The sequence below is a fragment of the Schistocerca gregaria genome, chromosome X (genome assembly GCF_023897955.1).
Source record: "Schistocerca gregaria isolate iqSchGreg1 chromosome X, iqSchGreg1.2, whole genome shotgun sequence".
NCBI classification, from domain to species: Eukaryota; Metazoa; Arthropoda; class Insecta; order Orthoptera; family Acrididae; genus Schistocerca; species Schistocerca gregaria.
In genome coordinates, this window is record NC_064931.1 from 725,567,065 (window position 1) to 725,591,237 (window position 24,173).

At 38.1% G+C, this 24,173-nt stretch overlaps 1 protein-coding gene across 1 annotated transcript in view; it reads right to left on the bottom strand.

The window, feature by feature from the left end:
• Positions 1 to 601: 601 nt before the first annotated feature.
• LOC126297504 (phosphotriesterase-related protein) overlaps positions 602 to 24,173 on the bottom strand; it is a 210,946-nt gene continuing 187,374 nt past the window's right edge. Inside the window, exons 6-7 of the mRNA XM_049988389.1 lie at positions 19,592 to 19,809; positions 602 to 893 (exon numbers count right to left, since the gene is read on the bottom strand). Of these exons, the coding sequence (XP_049844346.1) occupies positions 750 to 893; positions 19,592 to 19,809 (362 nt within the window). The 3' untranslated portion in view covers positions 602 to 749. The remainder of the gene's footprint in view (positions 894 to 19,591; positions 19,810 to 24,173) is intronic.

Consider the following 24,173-nt stretch of genomic DNA (forward strand, 5'->3'; position numbering starts at 1 on the left):
TACATAATTTCCTTAATTGCTCCAGGCAAATGCCATGTTGGCTAATGGCCTTGTTGTTGATGGAACATTAAACCCTAATCTTCCTTCCCTTTTTTATCAAAATTTTCCATGATAAATTATTGAACCTCATGGTATTTACTGTTCACACAGGTACTATGCTGCATGAGTGCATAAAAGTAAAGTACAGCTATCAAGTGAGAGCAAACTTCCCAGATAGGGTGTTGAGACCAGAATATTACACCAAAAATCAGAGTTCAAATGGCATCTTTGTGACATTAAATTGTTACCTTCATTAACAGACTATCATTTGTCCATAACAAATGTGCAAACACCTTAAAGACATAGTGCAGAATAATTTAAAGATGTTTAAATTACATTCTTATTGATAGTAGCGTGTACTCCTTTCTTATACAGGTAGCACAATTCTGATGTCTGAGGAAGCCTTGAGTAATTGTCAAACATATCCCAGTTCTAGTTCTTCTTTTCTCAATTAACCAAATTTTGGATTCTGCTGTAATATACAAAACTCAGTTAAGGGTTTCTCAACCACTGGGTGGATGTGTATGTGTTTGCACATGTTTTTGATATGTTGCAAGAGATATGACATGAAAAAATGGCATCCATTTATTTGAAGCTGAATTATTTTGTGTACACATGAATACACAGTTTTGCAATAAACTACATTTTATATGCATAACAATTGCATTATGTATCCAGAAATACGGCACCAACTTTCAACCAGTTATTCTTTAGCTTATCACTTTTGACGACAGCCATGCCTGGGGGTTTTTCATAAGTATCTGATTTATTTTTTCTCTTTCAATGCCTTTTATTTCCATCTTGGGTATAACATTATTTATGATGTGTGAAAATCCATGACCTCCAAATTTAACCTGAAACATAAAATAATCAACAGTGCTAACCAATTTAATTTTTCAAATCTAAAAGCTGTTATTGGCTTTAAACAATTATTTGTTGCTCCTTCTCCAAATGTCTTTTAGTGTAAAGTAGCTAAATGGGAACTAGTTATTAATTTCTACAGTTATTTACACAATATTTGCATTATGTGACACTTGTAGCTGACACTTATGTATTCAGTAAATAACTGGTAAACAATGTTGAACATAATACAAAAGTTAGAAAATAAACAGCAGCAGTTAGCAAGTGTGTGAGCTGTATATCTGTAAGACTGCTGTTGATGAGAAGCTCTTGGCTTTCCAGCTAGGCAGTCATGTTAAAATACTACGGCTGGAAACCCAAAACCTTTTCATCAATGATATATATTATGAAAGTCAGCATTCATGAGAGGCCTGTAGTAACTGAAACTGTAGTAACAAATGAAAGTCCAAGCCAGACCAGGATTCAGATCTAGATTTCCCACTTATTATGGCCAGCCATCTTAACCATCAAGATATCTGAGCACACCCGCAGGCTGACTCAAACTTTCATTTTCACTATTTCCATCAATGATTTTTGAACAGAGGAAGTGGGAATAGCATCACTAGTTTAAAATGTCAGCAGACGACAATGGCTTAGTGTGCCAAAAGGGGTATTTTTGAGAAGAACTAAATGTACCAAACATAAATGAGCAGATTGATGGGAACAAAATCAGTCAACATGCAATAATACCTGTGAAAATCACTCAGATTTGTTGAACCTGCAACAACATGAAAGTCTAATTAGAACAGAAAATCCATGACAAATGGGGACTAGAACCTGAACTTCCTGCTTATCATGAACAGTTGTCTTGATTATTGACCTCTCGGAGCATGCCTCCTGGCCATACTTAAACCTTCATTTTCATTGACATTTCCAATTATTTTTTCAGAACACTGCTACCAGAAATTCTCCCACAGAGTATATGGAAATAGCACCATTGGAGAAATGTCTCGGTCTAGCATTGATTTTCGCTTATTACTATAGGTTCATTACATGGCATTTTCAGTATATCTGAACAGTTTGAATTGAGTCATATTTGCCATGTTATTGGCAGAAAGCATCAGTGAGCACATCTCTTTTACTATAATGTGTATATCAGTCAATGCTCACAAACATGTTAATGGCTATTCTCCTAGCATACTCTGGTGCAGCCATTGGCCAAGAAATATTTATGAGTAGTCAGTCCAGACTGGTACAGCCATCGAACAGTGTGGGCATTGTCCTGAGTGTGCTTAATAGTTTGTGCTTTACACTGACACAATTTCATGTCATTACATCTTCACTGTTTTCATCCCCCACTGATTTCCTTTCGTGGTATTTAATACTTTCCAGAGAAAAACTTCTGTTGTTTTGCAGTTTTCGCTGTCATATAAAACACTGCATGGCAGACAGTATTTGTGACAACAAAGATGGATTAATAAAGCTGCATAGTTAGATAATTAGTCCCAACTGTAAGAAAAACATTTAATTTACTGTTTAATGAGCTGCAAATTAGGCAGTTCATAATACATATCATGTTATTAAACTATTATATCATTTTTATCAGTCCCTTATTCATTGAGACTAACAGGGCAAAGTGAGTGGAACTTCTTAGGAAGTCACAAAAATCTGACATTGCAGAACTTAAACAACAATGGGCATCGCAGCGGATAGTGGAGCGGGGCAAAATATGTGAAGGAATAATAGAGAAATTAAGAAGACTGCCACATTTATTGTGACTTTCAATTCTCCAGTGCTGCCTGACCATATTGTGGCAGAGTTCATCTGACTTAGGGTTAGGCCTTATGTTTCGTATGCAGTGTTACAAATGCCAGCCTTTTCGCTGTTGCTGAGTTGCAGAGGTGAAGTGACCTGTGGGAATGACTACCCATCTCCAGCAATCTGCATCAACTGCTCTGGAAGCCACTCAGTCTAGAGCCAATACTGCCTGGTTTTTGCTGAGGAATGTAAAATTCAGGAAATAAAAATTATCAAACAGAAGTGACTACGCAGAAGGCAAAACAGAATATAAGGTTATGAAACTCACTGTCTTTGCCACTTTCTATGCCTCCTTGGCACAGAAACTTGACATAAACAACATCCAGTATACCATTATCAACCAGCAACAACTGTACTTGTACCTGTACATGCCAAAGCAAAGCGAGTAAAGACATAGTGATCCAGACAGTGAAAACCAAGAAGGCACCCCAAAAGCAGAGTGCCTCTCACTGCCTCCTTTCCCCATCATTCTTGAAGTGAGAGGGAACAGGAAAGGCTCACAACCTTCAGGTAAAAAGTTATTGCGGCACCATCAGAGAAATTCTGGCATGTCATACTGATAAGGATGACATCATGGATTTTGATGCTTCATTACTGGACCCACGCAGTCCATCCACTTCCCCTTGCTCTAGAAGTGCCTCACCAGCCTGGTGCAAAGATAGGGGTAAAAGGTAAATCAAAACAACACCATTGAAATGGCTCCCACACTCCAGTGGAATATGGATGGATAATGGATACAGGATTAATCTGGAGGAACTGAGACTCATCGTACAAGAGAGACCTTTTTGCCTCTATCTCTAAGAGACTCATTTCAAATGGAGTGATGCACCTGTACTTGTAGGCTACCACATCTACAGGAAAGACGACTTTACTGGTGACAAGGCATGCTGGGAGTTGATAAGTTTGAGGGTTCCATCTCATTCCCATGAGCACTGTTTGACAAGGACACATTTCACTCCTCACCTGTGCCCTTAACCCCAATGCTACAATAGGTCGCTGTTTGGATAGTCGCCCATATTGCTACCACGGTGTGCTCTGTTTACTTACTGCTCCATGAGCCCACTGACAGTGAGGTCCTCACACATCTTCTTGGTGCAAACTATTAATGAAGGTACAAGCATATGGAATAATTTCACAGATATGTGAATGGCTTGAAAACTTGTTAAGTAAAAGAAACGAATATATTGTCCTTGGTGGTGAGTGTTCATCAGAGACAAGGGTATCATTAGGAGTGTCACAGGGAAGTGTGATACGACCAGTGTTGTTCTTTATATACATAAATGATTTGGCAGACAGGGTGCACAGCAATCTGTGATTGCTTGCTGATGATGCTGCAGTGTATGGTAAGGTGTCAAACTTGAATGACTATAGGAGGATACAAGTTGACTTAGACAAAATTTCTAGTTGGTGTGATGAATGGCAGCTAGCTCTAAATGTGGAAAAATGTAAGTAAATATGGATGAGTAGGAAAAGGAAACTTGTAATGTTTGGATACAGTATTAGCACTGTCCTGCTTGACACAGTCATGTTGTTTAAATATCTGGGTGTAACATTGCAAAATAATATGAAATGGAATGAGCATGTGAGGACTGTGGTATGGAAGGCAAATGGTTGACTTTGGTTTATTGGAAGAACTTTAGGAAACTGTAGTTAATCTGTGAAGGAGACAACACATAGGACACTAGTGCAACCTATTCTTGAATACTGATTGAGTGTTTGGGATCAGTACCAGGTCAAATTGAAAGAGTACATCAAAGCAATTCAGAGATAGGCTGCTAGATTTGTTACCAGTGGGTTTGAAAACATATAAGGTTTATGGAGATCATCAGGAACTCAAATGGGATTCCCTGGAGGGAAGGCTATGTTCTTTTCAAAGAACACTACTGAGCAAATTTAGAGGACCAGCATTTGAAGCTGACTGCCAAATGATACTGCTTCTGCCAATATACACTGTGCATAAAGACCATGAAGATGAAATATGAGAAATCAGGGCTCGTACTGAGGCATATAGACAGTCATTTTTCTGTCTCACTATTTGCGAGTGGAAAAGGAAAGGAAATGACTAGTAGTAATACAGGGTACCCTCCACCATGTGCTGTATGGTGGCCTGTAGAGTATTGATGTAAATGTAGATGAATTACCCTGCCCCTTCCTCCTTTTAGGGGACTTTAGTGCACACAGTGCACTATGGGGTTCTAACACCACTTGCCCCAGTGGTCGGATACTTGTAAATCTTACACAAACAATAGACACCATATTGATGAATGTGGGTCAAGCTATGTATTTTAGCAGCTCTATGGATTTGTCTCTGACCATAGGCCACTCCTCCTGCTAGCCTAATCTTGTAGACACTGCTCAGTGGGGAGTGGATGATGACTTTCATGGCAGCAACCTATAACCTATCCGGATCCATCTGCATGATGGGATAGATTCCGAAAGGAACAGCCATAGTGGCTGTTAGCCGTTTTTGAACTGTGATCTGGCATCCAGAACTGGGTGAATTGCATTACAGTTGTGATCCATTGTACTGCTGATGTGTCCCACCCAAAGTCAATGGTAATGCCTAGGAGTCAGTCTATCCCTTGGTGGAATGATGAGTGTCACTCTGTAATCAGGGACAGGAGGGCAGCTGTGTACAGATTCAGTCAGTGCTTTACAGATGCAAATCTTGCAAACTTTTGAATGGCTTGGGCTTAGGCAAGGAGAATAATTTAGGAGAGTAAGCAGTGGTCTTGACAAGTGATCCTGAACTCCATCAACTGGTCCACATCTGCTAGTAAAGTGTGGGTAGCCATCACAAGGATAGGCACAACTCAAGACCACCAATAGCAGCTGTGCAGGAGGAGGATTGTCTCTTAACATTGCTGAGAGAAATTGCTAGACAATGGCAGGGCTGTCTCCTAACATCACCAAGAGACATTGCTCAGACAATGACTCAATTACATAAGACCATCACGACCAATTTTAGCCAGGCTCCAACTTTTAGTCGTTATCATGAGACACAGGAGAAGCTTGGTTTTGATTTCCATTCCAACAACACTGAGGAATGCAACCAGCCTTTCTCTCTAGGGGAGTTGGATTCTGCGTTGTCCCCAGTCACAACCTGATAACACACAACATGTTGAAAAGTTTCATCCACAATCAAATGAGGTCCTCCTTCAGCTCTTTAATGAAATTTGGATGACAGGAGACTTTTCCAATTTGTGCAAAGAACCTGTTTTAATCCCCATTTTAAAACTAGGGAAGGATTTGACTAACTGTGATAGTTATTGTAGCATTAGTCTGACATGCTGTGTAGGAATAATGCTGGAGTGTATGGTCAACTGACACCTAGTGTGGGCTCTCAAAGCCACGTCCCTACTAAGTTGATTGATTGATTTGATTTGATTTGATTTGATTTCTTTATTAATCCATGTAACAATTTACATTGTGTGGATTTCGTCAGCAAAATCATATACAATACAATATACCTACAAATTATGCACATAAAATTAATATTTACACAAATTTTTAAAGTATGTTACATTAGTTTTATATCCTTATGTAATTTCCTTATAGTACTGTAAAATTTTGGATTTCATATTTTAATTATTTCCTCATGTATTACAATGCAGGCTACTTTAATTTCACTACATGTTTTAAGTAAAATTTTGGATTTCATATTTTAGTTATTTCCTCATGTATTACAATGCAGGCTACTTTAATTTCACTACATGTTTTAATTCAGATAGTCCGTTACTGCATAATAACTTTTATTTAATAAAATTTTTTTTAGTTTTGTTTTGAACTGTCCAATTGTGTCAATATCTTTTATATTTTGGGGTAATTTATTATACAACTTAACAGCATTGTACAACAAGCTCTGCTGCGTTTTAACTTTATTTTTTCTCTCTAGATGCAGATTGTATTGGTTTCTGGTTCCATAGCTGTGTACTAAAGAATTTTTAACATAGCAGTCAATATTTTTCTTTACATACATAATACTTTGAAAAATGTATTCACAGGGGACAGTTAGGATTTCCAGCTTTTGGAAATGTTCAAGGCAGTGAGCCCTACTGCCATTCTTGGTTATTATACGAATTGCTCTTTTCTGTAATTTGAAAACTCTTTGAATATTTTTACTGTTGACTCCCCAAAATATTATTCCATAGGTAATAACAGAATGGATATAAGAAAAATATATAGATCTGACACATGTAGTATCACACACTGCAGTCAGAATTCTAAGAGCATAGCATGCTGTAGCGATTCTGTTACTAAGTATTTTAATATGTTCCTCCCACTTTAACTGATTATCAACATGCATACCAAGAAATTTTGTGCAGTCTACACATTCTATAGTTTCATCGTTTAACTTAAAGTTGTTATAGTGTGGTTTTTGCAGACATAGAAGTTTACAGCATTTGTTTTTTTAAAATTTAGTGTTAGTTTATTATTGGATGGCCACTCACGTACACTGTTTAGTGTTTGTTCGGCTTTTTCTTTCAGTGCATCTGGTGATTTGTCATTGATTAGTACATTTGAGTCATCTGCAAACAATATTGTTTGTCCATGCTTGATGCTCTGTGAGAAGTCATTTATGTAAATGAGGAATAGTATTGGGCCAAGGACACTACCCTGTGGGATACCTATATTTACATAATTTGGGTCTGAAGTATACTTTACAATATAGTTTGAGCGACTTGAAATATGTGAGATTTCAGTTATCTGTCTTCTATTTTTTAGATATGACTGGAACCACTTTTTCACAAGTCCCCTTATTCCCAGTTCATCTAACTTATTTAACAATATGTTGTGGTCTACTGTATCAAACGCTTTAGTTAGATCAAGAAATATACCTGTTGTGTAGTTCCCTTTATCTAACGCTTCTAGAATGTGTTTTGTGAGGTGTGCTGTTGCTGATTCTGTGCTTTTCCCTGATCGAAATCCAAACTGGTCAACAGACAGTAAGTTGTATTTATTTAAATAATTCATTAGCCTATCTTTCATAATAGTTTCTAATATTTTTGCAAAGCATGAAAGTAGAGAAATTGGCCTATAATTTTCAATTTTTCCTGCATCACCTTTTTTGAAGAGAGGTAGTAATTTAGCATATTTTAAATAGTCTGGAAAGTAGCCCTGCTTGAAAGATTGATTTATAATATCAACTAAAGGTGGAAGTAGGCTCTTGATACAGTCCTTAATTATAAAAATGGGGACTTCATCCAGACCAGCTGAGTTTTTGTTTTTCAGTTTGCTGACTGCTTTGTAGACTTCTTCCTGTGTTGTAGGGAATAACACCATCGAGTGTGATACACCATTATTTGGCTTTTTGACCTGAGGGGCTGTTAAAAAATTTTCCTGTAATTTTTTTCCTATGCTACTAAAATAATCATTTATATAGTTTGCCAAATATATTGGGTCTTTTATTACAGTCCCTTCCTCTTTGATTTTCAGGTTTGACAGATTCACTTTCCTGGTACCAGTTTCCTGCTTTACAATTTTCCATACTGCCTTAGTTTTGTTTTCAGCAGAGAGCACCAGTTTGGAGTTATGAGCTCTCTTTGCTGCAAGCAATATTTTCCTATATGTTTTCCTGTATCTTTTATAAAAGAGTGAGAAAGCAGGATTAGTTTGGCTGTGTTTAATGGAGCTCAGGTACTTTAGTGTTTCAGACAATTTTTTGATGCCCTTTGTGACCCACTTGTTTTTTCCTGCTGTTGATAATGGACATAACACTTTGGGAAATGTTTCTTCAAAATTTAATTTAAACAATGTCATGAAATTTTTGAATTTTTCATTTGCATCTACCTCTGAGTATACTGAGTCCCATGTTAGTCCTGCTATCTGTTTGGCAAACTCATATCTATTTTGTTTAGAAAAAATTCGTCTGTAAATATGCCTTTTCTTTGTTTCTTCTGGAGCCACTTTTATAGTAATGATTTGACCTGAGTGATCAGATAATCCTAGCTCTGCTACCACCACCTCACAGTTTTCTTTGCCTAAATCTGTTAATACCTGATCAACAGCTGTCTTTGAGTATTTTGTTATTCTTGTTGCACTGTTAACCATTGGAACTAGATTGAAACTTTGAGCAAGACTTAGTAATGAGTCCCATGTAGCATCAGGATTCAGTTTATCTACATTTAGGTCTCCACATATGAGAATGTGGTTCTTTGGAGTGGATATCTTGTCAAGAACATGATTAAGTTTAGAGAGAAAGATGTTGAAGTCTCCACTAGGAGATCTGTATATACATAAGATAATCAAATTCCTACACCTGTATTTGTCTCTGATTTCAACTGCTGCCAGTTCAAAATGTTGCTCTTCACTGATTACACATAAGTCGCTTCTGGTCTTATACTGATAATTTTGTTTTACATAAATACAACACCCTCCACACTTCATAGAAGTCCTACAGTATGCACACGCTAAATTATAAGACTGCAAAACTAATTGATTAATTTCAGCCTCATTGCACCAATGCTCAGTGAGACAAACAAATGAGCACTCTGTAGACTCCAGCTCCACTTCTAGCTGTTGGGTCTTGTTTGCTAGGGAACATATATTTTGGTGAACAACTGTTAAGTAATTTTTGCTAACACTATTTGCATTCCCACTTTTTTTCGTTTTAATGTCGTTCTGTGTTGGTTCAACTGCTTCTTTATTACTATTACACTTGTGTTTTTTGTTTGCATATGGTATTCTTGGATAGTCACCCCCTGCAGACTGTATTAGTTTCCCTTATTTTTTATAATTTTTCATAAGTCCAGGAGCATTTTGCTGAAAGTAATTGCACCTAGTCTGTTTAGGTGCAAGCCATCCCTACCAAGACATTTGTCATCGAGAAATTTATTTGGGTCAACAAATACAACGCCAAGTTCGTTGCACTGTTCCCTGATGCCAGTGTTTATTTTGTTTATATACGCGTTACTCACCGATCTTCTTTGTAGAATTCCCAGTGCAGCTTCAGGAGGTATTGCTCCACACTCGATAACCTGAAATTGATGTTTCGTCACTGTCCATGGGCAAGAAGGCAGTTCAGGATTCTTTCTGAGGAGAGCCTTGCATTACTGGAGGTGAGTGTCACAAGCCATGGGTGGAGTAAGGGATTCTCCTGGCTACTACAGAGTCCCAGATCACTTTTCAGATTGACAGCTTACAGGAAGAATAGTACCCCAGACAACACTTTTAAAATTAAATTTAATGAGATTTTACATTACCATCTGAATTTTATTATTGTTTACATGTTTTATTATTGTTTATTGTCCTCAGGATAGAGCTCCCAGAGCAGTTTTCAATTTATTACTCTCAATTATTTGCTCTCCTGAGAGCACTAGAGCAGATTAGATGGTTCATGGCAAGAAATACCTCATCTCCTCAGATTCTCTAAGTGCCCTTCTCACTATTGGCCAGTTGTATCCAGCAGTTCACATGGTATAAGATGCAGGATGCTCTTCTATGGCAAAGGCACAACAAGGAAATAATTTTCTTCTGGGTTCCAGGGCATATAGGAATCTGGGGAAACAAACTCACTGATGCAGCTGTCAAGGAGGCTTCCTCCTTTCCACCTTCTGTTTGCTGTTCAGTCCCCTGCAGGCTGTTACCTCATTTGTGCCCAAGAAGACCATATGATGGTGGGGGACCAGTGGTTGGAAGTGAGGAATAATAAGCTACATTCCATAAAACCTTTAGTGGGGTTGTAGCTTACCTCTTTCCGACCATGCCAAGCTCAAGAAGTAACCCATACCCAATTTAGAGTAAGACATTTCCCACTGATGCATGGCTTTCTCTTATGTCATGAGGAGCCACCAGTGTGTCACAGATGTGGTACACATGCATGAATGTGACATATTTTAATTGAGTGTGTCTTATATGACAACTTGATGGTTTGTCTGGATCTCCCACTTGCCCTCCATTTTAACTGATAGTGAGGCAAGTTGGTTCTTGTTTTAAGATTTTATGTGATGTCCAGAACTCTTCCAAAAACGTTGGGTGTGAGATTTTAATGTGTCATAGAGTGACTCAGTCACACATTATTTCAAAGTAGTCATTCGGCCAAAGTCACCTATCCCCTTCCGAAACATGTCTGTACTGGTTATTTTATCCTTGATTTTATTGTATTGTATTTTATCTTACTTTCATTGAAGGCGTTTCTGATGCTCATCTCATCAGGGTTGTCTTTTTAATTCTTCTGTGTGAATGCAACCTGATTTTCTGATTTTTGGTTATTTTTTAATACTTTTCACCTTGCTTGTCACTATATCATTCATAGAAGGGCACTGATGACCTCACTGTTTAGCAGACTCACCCACAAAATCATCATCATCATCATCATCATCATCATCATCATCATCATCATCATCCCTGGCCTGGATGCGTGTACGAATTCTGTTGGGAAGGGTGTCATAAAGTCATTGTATCTTCCCCTGAAGCAAGCTGACCCATAACTATTGTAACTCATCTTAATATACTGAGATGGAATTGACATCAAAGATGGTCCCACACATGTTATATTGGGGGCACATCTGGTGATCTTACAGGCCATAAGAGTACGTTAACATCATGCACACAGTTCATAGAAACATGCCATGAGTGGAAGCATGTTCTATTGAAAAGTGGGACCACAATACTGTTGAAAGAGAGGTAGCACATCAGGATGCAGGACATATCTCTGTGCTCTCAGAATTCCCTCCATCACTACCAGCCATGACCTGATGTCATAATTGATGGCTCCCCACACTGTGACACCTGGAGGAACAATTCTGTGCCTCTCAAAAACATTGGAAGAATGAAACCTCTCCCTAGGTTGCTGTCATACTCACCAATGATGGTCATCTGAGGTAGAGCAGAACCACAATTCATTGCTGAACACAATGCAATGCCATTCATCAACAGTCCTTACTTATTGGTAATGCCACCACTCCAAATGCAGTCACTTATGTTGTGGTGTTAACAGCAGCTTATATATGGTACTCAAAGTCCCTATTCTAGCTGTTACTAACCCTTACCCATGGCGCAGGATAATCTACCATAGATCCCTTGAACAAAAAACTGTGCCCAATAGTTGGAAGAAAGCACAGGTCACAGCTGTCTACTAGAAGGGCAGCAGAAGTGATTCATAAAACCACCATCCAGTATCCTTGACATCGATTTGTTGTAAAACGTTAGATCATATTCTGAGCTCAAACATAAACAGAAATCTTGGACAGAATGACCTCCTCCATGCCAATCAGCATATATTCTGAAAATATTGATCATGTGGAACATAACTCTCACTTTTCTCAAATGATATTCTGTAAGCTATGGATCAAGGCAGACAGATAGAGACAATATTTCTCAATTTCCAAAAAGGATTTGAGTCTGTACCACAACTACACTTATTACTGAAACTATTATCATATGGGGTACAAAGCCAAATTTATGACTGCATTGAGTATTGCTTGGTAGGGAGAACACAGCATCTCCATAATATTTGTATGTTGTTCAAACCTACGAGTAACAAATCTAGGAGCCCATCTCTGAATTGCTTCAGCGTCTTTTTTTTAATGTGACCTGATTTGGACCCCAAACACTCAAACAGTACTCAGGAACACTTTGTGCTAACATCCTACATGTGGTCTCCTTTACAGATAAAACACACTTTCCCATATTTCTCCCAATAAATCAGTCAACTATTTGCCTTCCCTACCATAATCTCCACATCCTCGTTCTGTTTCATATTGCTTTGCAATGTTACAACTAGATATTTAAACAAAATGACTGTGTCAAGCAGCACACTACTAATGCTGTATTAGAACATTATGGGTTTGTTTTTCCTACTCATCCACATTAACTTACACTTTTCTATATTTCGAGATAGCTGCCATTAATGACACCAAGTAGAAATTTTGTCTAAGTCATCTTGTATCCTCCTACAGTCACTCAACTTCGACACCTTTCTGCATGCAACAGAATCATCAACAAACAACTGCAGATTGCTGCCCATCCTTTCCACAACATTATTTATGTACACAGAAAATCACAGTGGTCCTGTCATGCTTCCCTGGGGCACTCCTGATGATACCCTTGTCTCTGATGAACGCTCTCTGTCGGGAACAACATATTGAGTTCTGTTACTTAAGCAGTCTTCAAGCCATCACATATCTGTGAACGTATTCCTAATGCTCATATCTTCATTAATGGTCTGCAGTGGGGTACTGTGTAAAATGCTTTTGGGAAATCTAGAAATATGGTATCTGCCTGTTGCCACTCGTCCATAGTTTGCAGTATATCATGTGAGAAAATGGCAAGCTGATTTTCGCATGAGCGTTGCTTTCTAGAACAGTGCTGATTCATGAACATAAGCTTTTTGATCTCAAGGAAATTTATTATACTTGAATTCAGAATATTTTCAAGAATTCTGCAGCAAACCAATGTTAACTATATTGGTCTGTTACTGGTCTGTAATTTTGTATGTCTGTTTAATTACCCTTCTTATGTACAGCAGTCACCTGCTCTTTCGCCCAGTCACTTGGTACTTTGCATTGAGTGAGAGATTCATGATAAATGCAAGCTAAGAAAGGGATGGATGATGTAGAGTAGTACTTGTAAAACATAATTAGAATTCCATCTGGACCTGCCAACTTATTTCTTTTTAACTCTTTCAGTTGTTTCTGAATGCCAGGGATGCTTATTACTGTCATTCATATGAGACACTGTACAATGGTTAAATGATGGTATGTTTGCATGATTCTCTGACATGAACAATTTCTTAAACGCAAAATTTAAAACTTCAGTTTTTGCTTTGATATCTTTGACTGCCACACCAGATTGGTCAATGAGTGTCTGGATGGATGCCTTAGACTCACTTAGTGGTTTTCCGGACCAGAATTTTCTCAGGTTCTAGGCCAGATTGTTTGCTAAACTATGCTGTTGGTATTTGTTGTATGCTTTCGGCATAGATCTTTTCATGGATGCACGAATCTCTGTTAACCTTTGCCTGACTTGAGAGAGAGAGAGAGAGAGAGAGAGAGAGAGAGAGAGAGAGAGAGAGAGAGAGAGAACTGCCTAAAAAAATTGTATCAACAGCGACAAGAATTTCATATTGTATCAACAATGATGGACCAGATGAATTGAAAGAGGACTTGACCAATGATGGACCAGATGAATTGAAAGAGGACTTGACAACTACAACAAAGAACATCAGAAAAGATAAGTACAAACCATTTGCAAAACTAATTTTTCTTGGTGGACTCATATGATTGCTAGCAAAATGAATAGAGACAAGGGTAGTGTTGTAGATGTGAAAGCTGTCAGACCCAGCCAAGATGTGTTTGAACCAAGTGAAAGTGTAGAAAGCAAAGAAACAGTGAAAACTGATATTTTGCAGTTGATTTTATTAAAATTAGTGGAAATGAAGATGGACAACAATAGCAAATTTAGTGCAGTTAATGATCAGTTAGCAAAAAAATTTACATCACTAAAAGGACAATTAAATGAATTGAAAACTGAAAACAATGACAAAATGTACATGGTACAGTATCTAATAGACCAACTTAGCAATCAGGTTTCGGAGCTGAAAAATGGGTTGTCAGATGGATTAAAAAGTGTGAATGAAAAAGTCAATTTATTAGAAAATAAATGTATTGTTTTGGAAAATGAATTAGTTGCACAATCTTTGCAACAGGAGAAGAATGTTAATGACACCAGAGTTCAACAGAAGGTAGTAGAGGAAAAAATGGAACAGAACTTCAGTAGATTAGATTTAAAAAAATTTAAATGTTGAAAACAGTATGCTAACTAATTTAAATGCTTTAGATAAAAAAAAATTCACTAGTTAAGGAAAATTGTATTCACAAAAATCTTCATTCAAATGATGGTATTGCGTGATCCAACATCCCAATCAAAAGTTTTCCATCAGACAATTTACATCCAGTGGATTTTCTACGCCACTGTAGAGATAGTTTTGCGTTGGGCATGAGTGATGACCAAAAATTTAAATTTGTTGAAAGATGTCTTGAAGGCGAAGCTCTGTCATGGGTAAATCTAAATTTAAGTAATTGGGAGACATAGCAGAGTTTTGAAAAAAGTTTTTTTAATTAATTTTGGTCAGAAGCTGAACAAGGGAGAATTAAAAGTGAATTTCATGGTGTGGGATGGGTGATGGTAACTTGAAGAATGCAAGTACAAATCAGACAATGAGTGTACTTAAAACCCTTGTGCACAGGGCACATACGCTGTCAGATGCAGAGAATTTGCCTATGGAACTTGCACATTTGAGGACGGTGTTCAGAGACAATGGATACTCGACATGGCAAATTAACAGGGCCTTCTCAACTAGAGCCAGAAACCAGGAAGTGGATAAAGAGGAGAACGCACATGCCAAGTCCCTAGCTTTCATTCTCTTTGTTGGAAATATCTCCTTCAAGATAGTGTCAATTCTTAATCATTTTCATGTGAAAGTGGTTTTTAGTAGGCCTTCTAAGATTTTGGATTTGCTGGGATTGGTGAAGGATGATTTGTTACTGTGGAAGGTGGGAAATTACAAAATACCGTGTCAATGTGGTATGGCCTATGTAGGACAGACAACACGTACAGTGGAAGAGCGTTGTACAGAACATCAATGTTGCACTCGTCTACTGCAATTGCAGTTGCAGAACATTGTATTTCTAATGGACATTCAATGGAGTACGACAACACTTCGATTTTGGCCACAGCAACAACTTTTTGGGATTCCATTCTGAAAGAATACATTGAAATACACATTACGGGAAATCTAATGAACTGTGACAGTGGTTACCAAGTGAATAACACATGGAATTCCGTCATCTCTGAAATTTGCTCAAGATGAAGACACTAGAAGACTTTGATAGCTGTGGTCAGCGATAATACCAATGGCAGCTGAGTATTGTAGTTCCACCAGTGAGGGCACTGTCACTGGGTGGTGTGGCCCTTCTGTCCCCGCGACTGAAATGCATGCACGGCAGTACTATCAGATGGAGTGGGGAACGTCTTCATCAGTCCTCGTTTGGCTCACCTGAAGATGGCTGGCAGTTTTCCAACCAAAATATCATGCAATGAAGTTTATGACAACTGGCTGCTAGCCCAAAATCTTTTTAAACTGTTGATTCACTGGTTAAAAATTCAAATTTTACATTTTATGTTGTATGGAAAGTTACATGATCAAACTATTTTCTTTATTATTATTATTATTATTATTATTATTATAGGTATCATTATATACTTTTCAAGTTGTATAAACTATTACCATCAACAGTATGCAAAATGCTCAAAGATGAAAAAAAAAATAAACAAATAGAAACTGTCACAGCAGAATTAGGTGGCTGGTAAAAACAACCAAAAATTAACTTTATTTCACCTAGGGCTGTTATACTCTACCAGATAACTTTACTGACACTCAATTTCAACATCAATAGAGACAGTATTGTTCTCTCTCTCTCTCTCTCTCTCTCTCTCTCTCTCTCTCTCTCTCTCTCTCTCTCTCCTATCGCATCTAATCCATCTTTCTGATATATGTTCCATGACATGCTGTGTATCTTAGAGCTTTCTCCTTTGGGTTTTGAGCACGAGAACTGCCCTGGAAGGCAGTAAATTTGGGAACTTGGTTATGAATACTTTGACAATATACTGCTAAGATTTCGAGAGCTGGAGTGTCCTTACCCTGAACATGGTCTGATTTCACTATCTGTGTATCAACTGGTTAGCGTTTGTCAGAGTACCTCAAACCACAGCCTAGCTTTAAAAAAATCCCCACGTGCACTCCACAAGTACTCTACTGACCAAGTAGTTGCTACCTTCATGGAGTGCACTGCTGACGCATTGAGGGGAGTCCACCAATTCCCCACCCAATAATGCAGGTACAGAAATCAGCAACTGAGATCATCACATAGTTGACAAAGCCTTTGGTTGAGACCTCCACTTGGCTCCAAACCAAAGGATGCTGATCAACTCTGGGAATAATGCAGACAACTGCACCCTGCACACATGATAGCTGTAGGCAAGGCTGCCTTCACATATCAGATGAGGCCTCTGGTAGACATACTGAGTGTAAATCGGCTTTCTTTCCAGCCCTGAACCATATCTTACTATGGGGCTCCATAATGTGCCTGAAGGTGGAGCTCCTGACAACTAGCAAACCCCGGCCCACGTGTGCCTGCTCTGACTCTGCTGAAGGAATGGCCAGTTATTCGCTCACAGGGCAAATAGGCAAGGCCAAATGGCCAGCCTCCACCTCGAGGGATGCAAATGCACTATCACCTACCACTCACCCTGCTGTGAGGGCAGATCCATCATATTGTATACACTAGAAGGTGTCTTGGCAGCAGAGCTTGTGGACCAAACAACTGACACCTGAGGAGTTCCATATCATGTGCCAGATTATCTACCGCTGCTACACCCCAAGGCAGCAGTCTGCAGGCAGCTGAGCATAGCCAAAAGCACATTCAGCTGAAGGTGACCTGCGGCCAGCTCTTCCTGCATCCACACAAATTGTAAGGATATAAAATGGGACATTCAGATACAATCCATCACAGGTAAAGCACGTTGCAATTCTCAGTTCACTGGCAGAAAAATTCAGTCATTCTACAAAGGAGATTGCATACAAATGGCTGGTTTGACTCATCCAAGAATATTTCTCAATTATGTGGAATCCATATGGAGATAGGACTAATGGTGGCTAGTGAATGCACATAGAGAAGAGGGGCATGAATGGTCACAGGGTTGCTTGACCCATGGGAGAGTCTAGCAGAGATGCTGAGGAAACTGAACTGATAGACTTTTCAGAAAGATGCAAGCTATTGTGAGAAATCCTGCTTACAAAGTTTCAATAACCAGCTTTAAATGATGATGAATGTAGGAATAAACAACAACTTCTTAGATATCATGAGAACAAGATTAAATTAATTACAGTGCACACACAGGAATTTAAACAATCACTTTTCTGCACACTTCCTATGCAAATGGAGTGGGTAGAATGCCTGATAACTGGTATGATGGGTAGTACCCACTGCCATGCACTTCACAGTGGTTTGCAGGGTTTGAATGTAGATGCCCTATGACAGTGGTGCAAATGTAACTGTCTTCCTATGTACTAGTATGGCACGCATGTCAGTACTGCTCACTACCATGTTTATAACAGTGCAGTCTACTGGCATATACAATACAGTATGTTGTTGTTGTTGTTGTTGTTAAAGCTGGTTGAAATTTCTTTGTGTTAGCTGTTGTTGTCTTATTTGTTGTGCTTCTGTTACCATGCCAGTCTGTTTGAATACATAACATATTCTTTTCCACAACAAATTCAAAGTGACAGAGCAAATAATTTTCCTGGGTGCAGCAGTGTCAGTTGATGTCTTATGTCAGTAATCCATCAATTCATCACTTTATTGTGGTAGTATAACAGAAAGGACAGAGAACTTCACAAGTTAGCCTTCTTAACACAGTTCCACCACTATAATTTAATCTTGCATCAGTTTCATCCTTGTGGAGGTATTTTTTGTACAAAGAGTTCATTAATTTATATCACCACAAACTAAGTAATCAGCTGTATTACTATTGATAATGATGGAGACAATGTTTACAATTAGCTTCTGTTTGTTTGTTTAAGATTTAAAATAAACTTGATCTAAATTAATTATCAATGTGTCACTGTAACAAGTTACGACACACAGACCTGATCAAAAGTATCTGGACACCCCCATGCAATGCAGAGTTCAGCACTAGATGCCATGAGGAACAAACATGCCAGTATAAAAGGAGGAGGGAGTATTGTTTTCTCAGTAGAGAAGCAGTAACTGCAGAATATGTTGGTCAGGAGAGCTAAGTGCGTTCGAATGAGGGCTAGTCATTGGATGTCACCTGAGTAATAAATCCTTCAGGGCAATTCAACACTCCTAAAGCTGTTAAAGTCAACAGTTGATGATGTGATTGCAAAATGGAAATGCAAAGGGATAACCATAATTAAATCGTGATGGGGCATACTTTGTGCACTGAAGGACAGGAACTGTCAAGCATTGTGCAGAAAGGTAGTATAAAAAAAATCACCTGATATCAGTAGAAGGAATAACTCATGAGCTTCAAAATGCTACCAGCAATCCAGCTATCATAATGACGGTGTGTAGGAATGGGGTGCAATTGTCGAGCAGCTCCCTGTGAGCCATGCATTTCTGTATTCAGTATTAAGTGGTGCTTGAAGTGGTGTAAAGAGTGATGCCACTGGACAATGGATTATCGGAAATGAGTGATTTTTAATGATGAATCATGCTATAACATGTGGCAATCCAATGGAAGGGTGAAGGTTTGGTGAATGCCTGGAGGACATCACCTACCATCATGCATAGTGCCAACAGTGAAGTGCAGAGGAGGCAGACCTATGGTATGGTGGCATTATTCATGGTTAGGATGTGATCTCCATGTTGTACTTAAGAAAATGCAGCACGATGTATACATGTCTTACAGAATTGTGTACTGCATACACAATACAATAGTTAATTGTTTCAGCATGGCAGTGCACCTGTCATAAAGCAGTATCTCTGAAGCAATGGTCTGTGGACAATAAAATTCCTTAAATGCACTGGCCTGCCTAGAGTCCCAACCGGAATTCAATGGAACATCTTCAATATGGGTTAGAACATCATTTTTCTTCAGACCTCAGCATTTAACATCTCTGCCTTCACTGTTTTCAGCTTTTGAGGAAGGATGGGCTGCCATTCTTCCACAGACATTTGGATACCTCACTGAAAGTGTCCCCAGCAGAGTACAAGCCATCATAAAGGTGAAGGATGGACATGCCCTATATTAATATCCCAGATACATTTGATCAAATAGTGTACCATAAATTAATATTTATAAATTCTGAATCAGTTTGCAGGCACATACTAGTCTATATATGTGCTAACACGTATAACATAATACTTACCAGTCGATGTTTTGTGTGAATATCATGTGCCATAAGTATGCGATCTGTTAACCCATTTGAAATAAGTTCAACAATCCTTTGTATTCTTTGAGCATCAGACAACATATCAGTGTTTGGTTCAAGCTGATACCAAGAGCATTCAGTCCCAAAAAGATCTTGCTGTAGATATGATCCAAGTGAAGCATATTCCAGCAAAGTTTCTGTTTCTAGAATTGTCCCTATTTGTAGTGGAAGAAATAAAATGTTACACATGTAGTAATTGCAGTTATAAGTTTGAGAAAAAGTTTTTTTATTGTTTACTTAATATTGTGTTTTATTGTTATATGTTTGCTTTCATACTTTCTATTATTACTTTGTGGAAACTATTGTGACATTGACAGCATGCACAATCATCAAAGACAAATAAATAAATTGAAATTTAAATTAAATTAAGGACCAAGATGAGAGAAACATATCTCCAGAAATTACTGTAATTCCATCACGGAAATATTTTTAATATCTTTCAATCAGCCATGTAATCTGTTTTCTTACTTCAGGATTAATAAAGAAATAAGAGGTATTTTTTAACAAGTGCACAACAGAAACAATAACAACCATTACCAAAAAGACATAATCACAATAAAGACTGCAACATGTTTGAGGCAATGTGTCCAACAATTTTTCCAGTTAGTGTTTGCAACGTATTGCAAACATGTTTCAAACATGAGAAAACCTGTCCCTGTGTGACAGATCAGTGTGTGACCATTCCACTTATTGTTATGCCACTCCTGACATTAATATAACATTTTCTTTATTTGATTATGGTTTTGTTAATAGCACATTATTCATTACTTACACAAGTAATTAATTTCTTATTCGTCCTTCATTTCATTGACTGTCATTATTCACTGGATAGTTTTCAGACTACTAATGATAACAGCACATTTGGTTCTTCTGGAAATATATTTTTAAAGTAATATCCATGATTTGTGATTTATATAAATCACATGGAGATGAAATTTTCAGTGAGCAAATACGTGTTTGTTTCTGGGTCAGGCTAGTTCATTTGAAAGCTCTCTTCTCCTCCTCACTACAAAAATTTTACTTTTTCAGAAAACTTCCTATTTAAAAAGTTATTCATATTAAAAACGTTTGTGTTCCAGAAGGTGTGAATCTTAAACAGTGATTATTTCCAAAACCCAGTACCATTGATTTGTATATGGATTTTTCTGATTGCAAAAATGCCTGCTTTCACTAGAATAGCTTGGTAGTTCATTTATTATTCAATTTAGAAAATTTCACCTTCCAGAAACTTTTATGTATGAAATTGCCTTCTTTCTGGCTATACAGCTAACAGTGAAATAGTGTTGCTCTTTTGCCTGTTGTTATTGTGTGTCTTTTAATTTTTCTATCTTCTATGTTATCATTTGAAACGCAACTTCAAATTTTGATTTTTAGTCTTATGCATAACTATAAGTAGGTGTATTGTACAATGACACAGTCAGTCAGCAGGTATCAATCATTTTGCTGACTTCTCCATATCGTTATCCATCTGTGGTAGCAACCAAATGTATAAACTTCATGTTACAAGTCAGTCGAAAGCTGTCGTTCATTTTGCTAACACCACCTCGTGAATCACCAAATTGTACAGTTACTTGACTGGTTTCCACAAGAAACAGAAATTTTGTGAGGTTCTGTTTTTTTCCCCATAAAACAGTTAAGTGCATAATAATAAAGTACAAACAATGTAAAGAACACAAAGTGTAAACAACTGCAACATGCATAACTTTAGATAAAATTTTTCTACATTTTTTCCAACTTAACAGATTGGCACCCACATTCTGATGACTGGTTATTATGCTCAGCATGGGGTGTTACCACATCTGGCTGCAGTACAGGTCTGACAATGATGGGTCATGCTGTGAGTGACGTCATCAGTTTCATGTTGAGGCAATAAAGCTCATTCTTCCTGCAGAGCCAATCCCAAGTCTTGGAGAGTAGTTGTTGAATGCTGGTGTGATGCAATGTGTCTCCCTAGTGCATCCCAGACATGCTCTATGGGATTCAAATTGAGAAAGCGAGCAGGCCAAGCCATGTATACAGTATCTTCTGTTCCTAAGAAAACATCAACCACCTGTGCTCTATGAGGTCGAGCATTATCGTCAGTCAATACAAAGTCTGGGCCTACACCACATCACAACAACTGCACCTGATGCCCCAAGATCTCACCATGATACCTGACAGCCATTAAACCTTGCCAATTCATTCATACAATTTCATGAAGAGGTATTCTCATGGTCAACATAATCCCTCCCCACACAATTAAGGATCTTCCTTGATATTGGTCTCTTTCCACAATATTTGGATTCTGAAGTCATGTTTCGATTCCTTCCAGATGTGAATTCATTGAGAATCACTCTCCAGACAAAATAAGAACATTGGCCCACTGTTCGACAATCCGGGTGGCATTTTGACGACTCTACTCTAGACGTTTCCTTCTGTGAAGACAAGTCAGAGGTACACGTACATAAGGTCTCCAGCAATAAAGGCTACTCTACTGAAGCCTTCTGTACACAGTTTGTCTTGATACAACACTCCCAGTGGATGCTGCGAGGTCAGATGCCGGTTGCTGTGCAATGCTAAGGCGGTACTGTGATGCCCTTACGGCCAAATAATGAATCTTTTGTTTTGATATCACACATGGTCAGCCATGCCCTCATCTTCAGGATACTGTTTTGGTCTCTATAAATTGTTGCCACATCCAAGAACCAACAGAATTATTCATATTAAGCCTTTGGGTCACATCAGTTTGCGACTGTCCTGCTTCCATCCTTCTTAAGGCCCTTCACCACAGAGTGTCTGGTGGAGGGCCATACTTCACCATTTGTGACTGTATACACCACGTCTGTGGATGTGGGACTACCAGTAACCCCTACTCCATTTCACAGGTGCCATTGACTGGAATGCCATCTTCCGTGAGGAACACGATTGTACAGACATCTGTTGACATTTTGTCTGATTATACTGTGAAATGACACAACACAGGGATATAGCAGTTTGTTGCTTTAATTTTGGTCAGCAGTGTGTATCAGACTACTTTTGTGAACCATTCTGTATTGGATCATCAGTATGTATATTTCTGGACCAAATAGTGAAAATTATTGTGTTAATCTGCCACCAAATAAATATATGATATCATCATCATCATCATCATCCAATTCAATCATTAGATGATGTGGCCTCTTCGAGTCGTGTATGATATAGTGTTTATAAAAGTAACTGTTCACCTGGTTTATGTACTGAAACTATTGCTTTTGACAAAGCTGATCACCAGATTGTGACATTGACTATAAATAAACATGAAAAAATTGAAAATTAATTATTACAAAGTGGTGTACATTATTTGCAGTGTGTTAGTAAGATGCTTTCAGGACTGGAAGATCACCACCATCAGTGATGGTGAAGTTATTGAGATGAACAAAGCTACATGTGGTAATGTCACTAAAGATCAAAGGGTACAAAATTTCTGTCCAGCTATTGCATATAGCCATTGTTGGGTGCTAATGTTTAGTTTTGATATTGTGTGGTTCATTTGCATATACACTAATTACTATTGTTGAAATGGAGTGAGCAAGCCAATGAGTGTTGGAGTTGACATCATCATAAAGGTTAGAAGAATCCCAATGGAATATGAGAAGTTCCAATTGCAAGAACATAAAAATGGAACAGGACTTACTGGAAAAATTGCTACTGCATTTTACATCAACAACAACTCTATATATAAAGTATTAGGTTACTAATTATGCAACACTGACAGGAGAAAAGAAGGTTGAGGCAGTAAGAGGTTGTGCAATGGCCCTGAAGCATTTGTTAAGTTCAGGTTTGAGGTTTTCCATTAAATTAAAGGAAGCAGAGGAAGTTGAAGACTCTCGTCCATCTGGTATGCTGCCTCTTCCTACTTCTCCACCTCCTTCTCCTCCACCAAAATGGCAGAAGAAAGAGGGCAGAAGGCTAGGCAGCTTTTGAGCTGCTTGGGATATATTAATGAAGGTACTGAAGAAGCAAGAAAACAAAGAGGCAGACAAGTGTGGTGTATATGCCATGCCTGTGGCATGCAAATTACAGTGCCTTCAGGTAGTCTGAATGTGTCAGACACATCAAAAAGTATCTCCTGTCACAGCAACTGTTGTTGTTGTTGTTTTATTATTTATTTATTTACTGTTCTGTGGGACAAAATTAAGGAGAAGTCTCCATGGTCATGGAACGCGTCAATACATGAAATTATAACACTATAGTAGAAACAGATAAAGTGAAATATAAAAAAACATATTCAGGCGACAAGTCGTAAGTTTAAATAAAGAAAATCAACAATGTAACACTGGAATTTGCTTAATTTCTTAGCTCTTCCAGGAGCTCCTCAACAGAATAGAAGGAGTGAGCCATGAGGAAACTCTTCAGTTTCAACTTAAAAGAGTTTGGGCTACTTCTAAGATTTTTGAGTTCTTGTGGTAGCTTATTGAAAATGGATGCAGCAGAATACTGCACTCTTTTCTACACAAGAGTCAAGGAAGTGCATTCCACATGCAGACTGGATTTCTGTCTA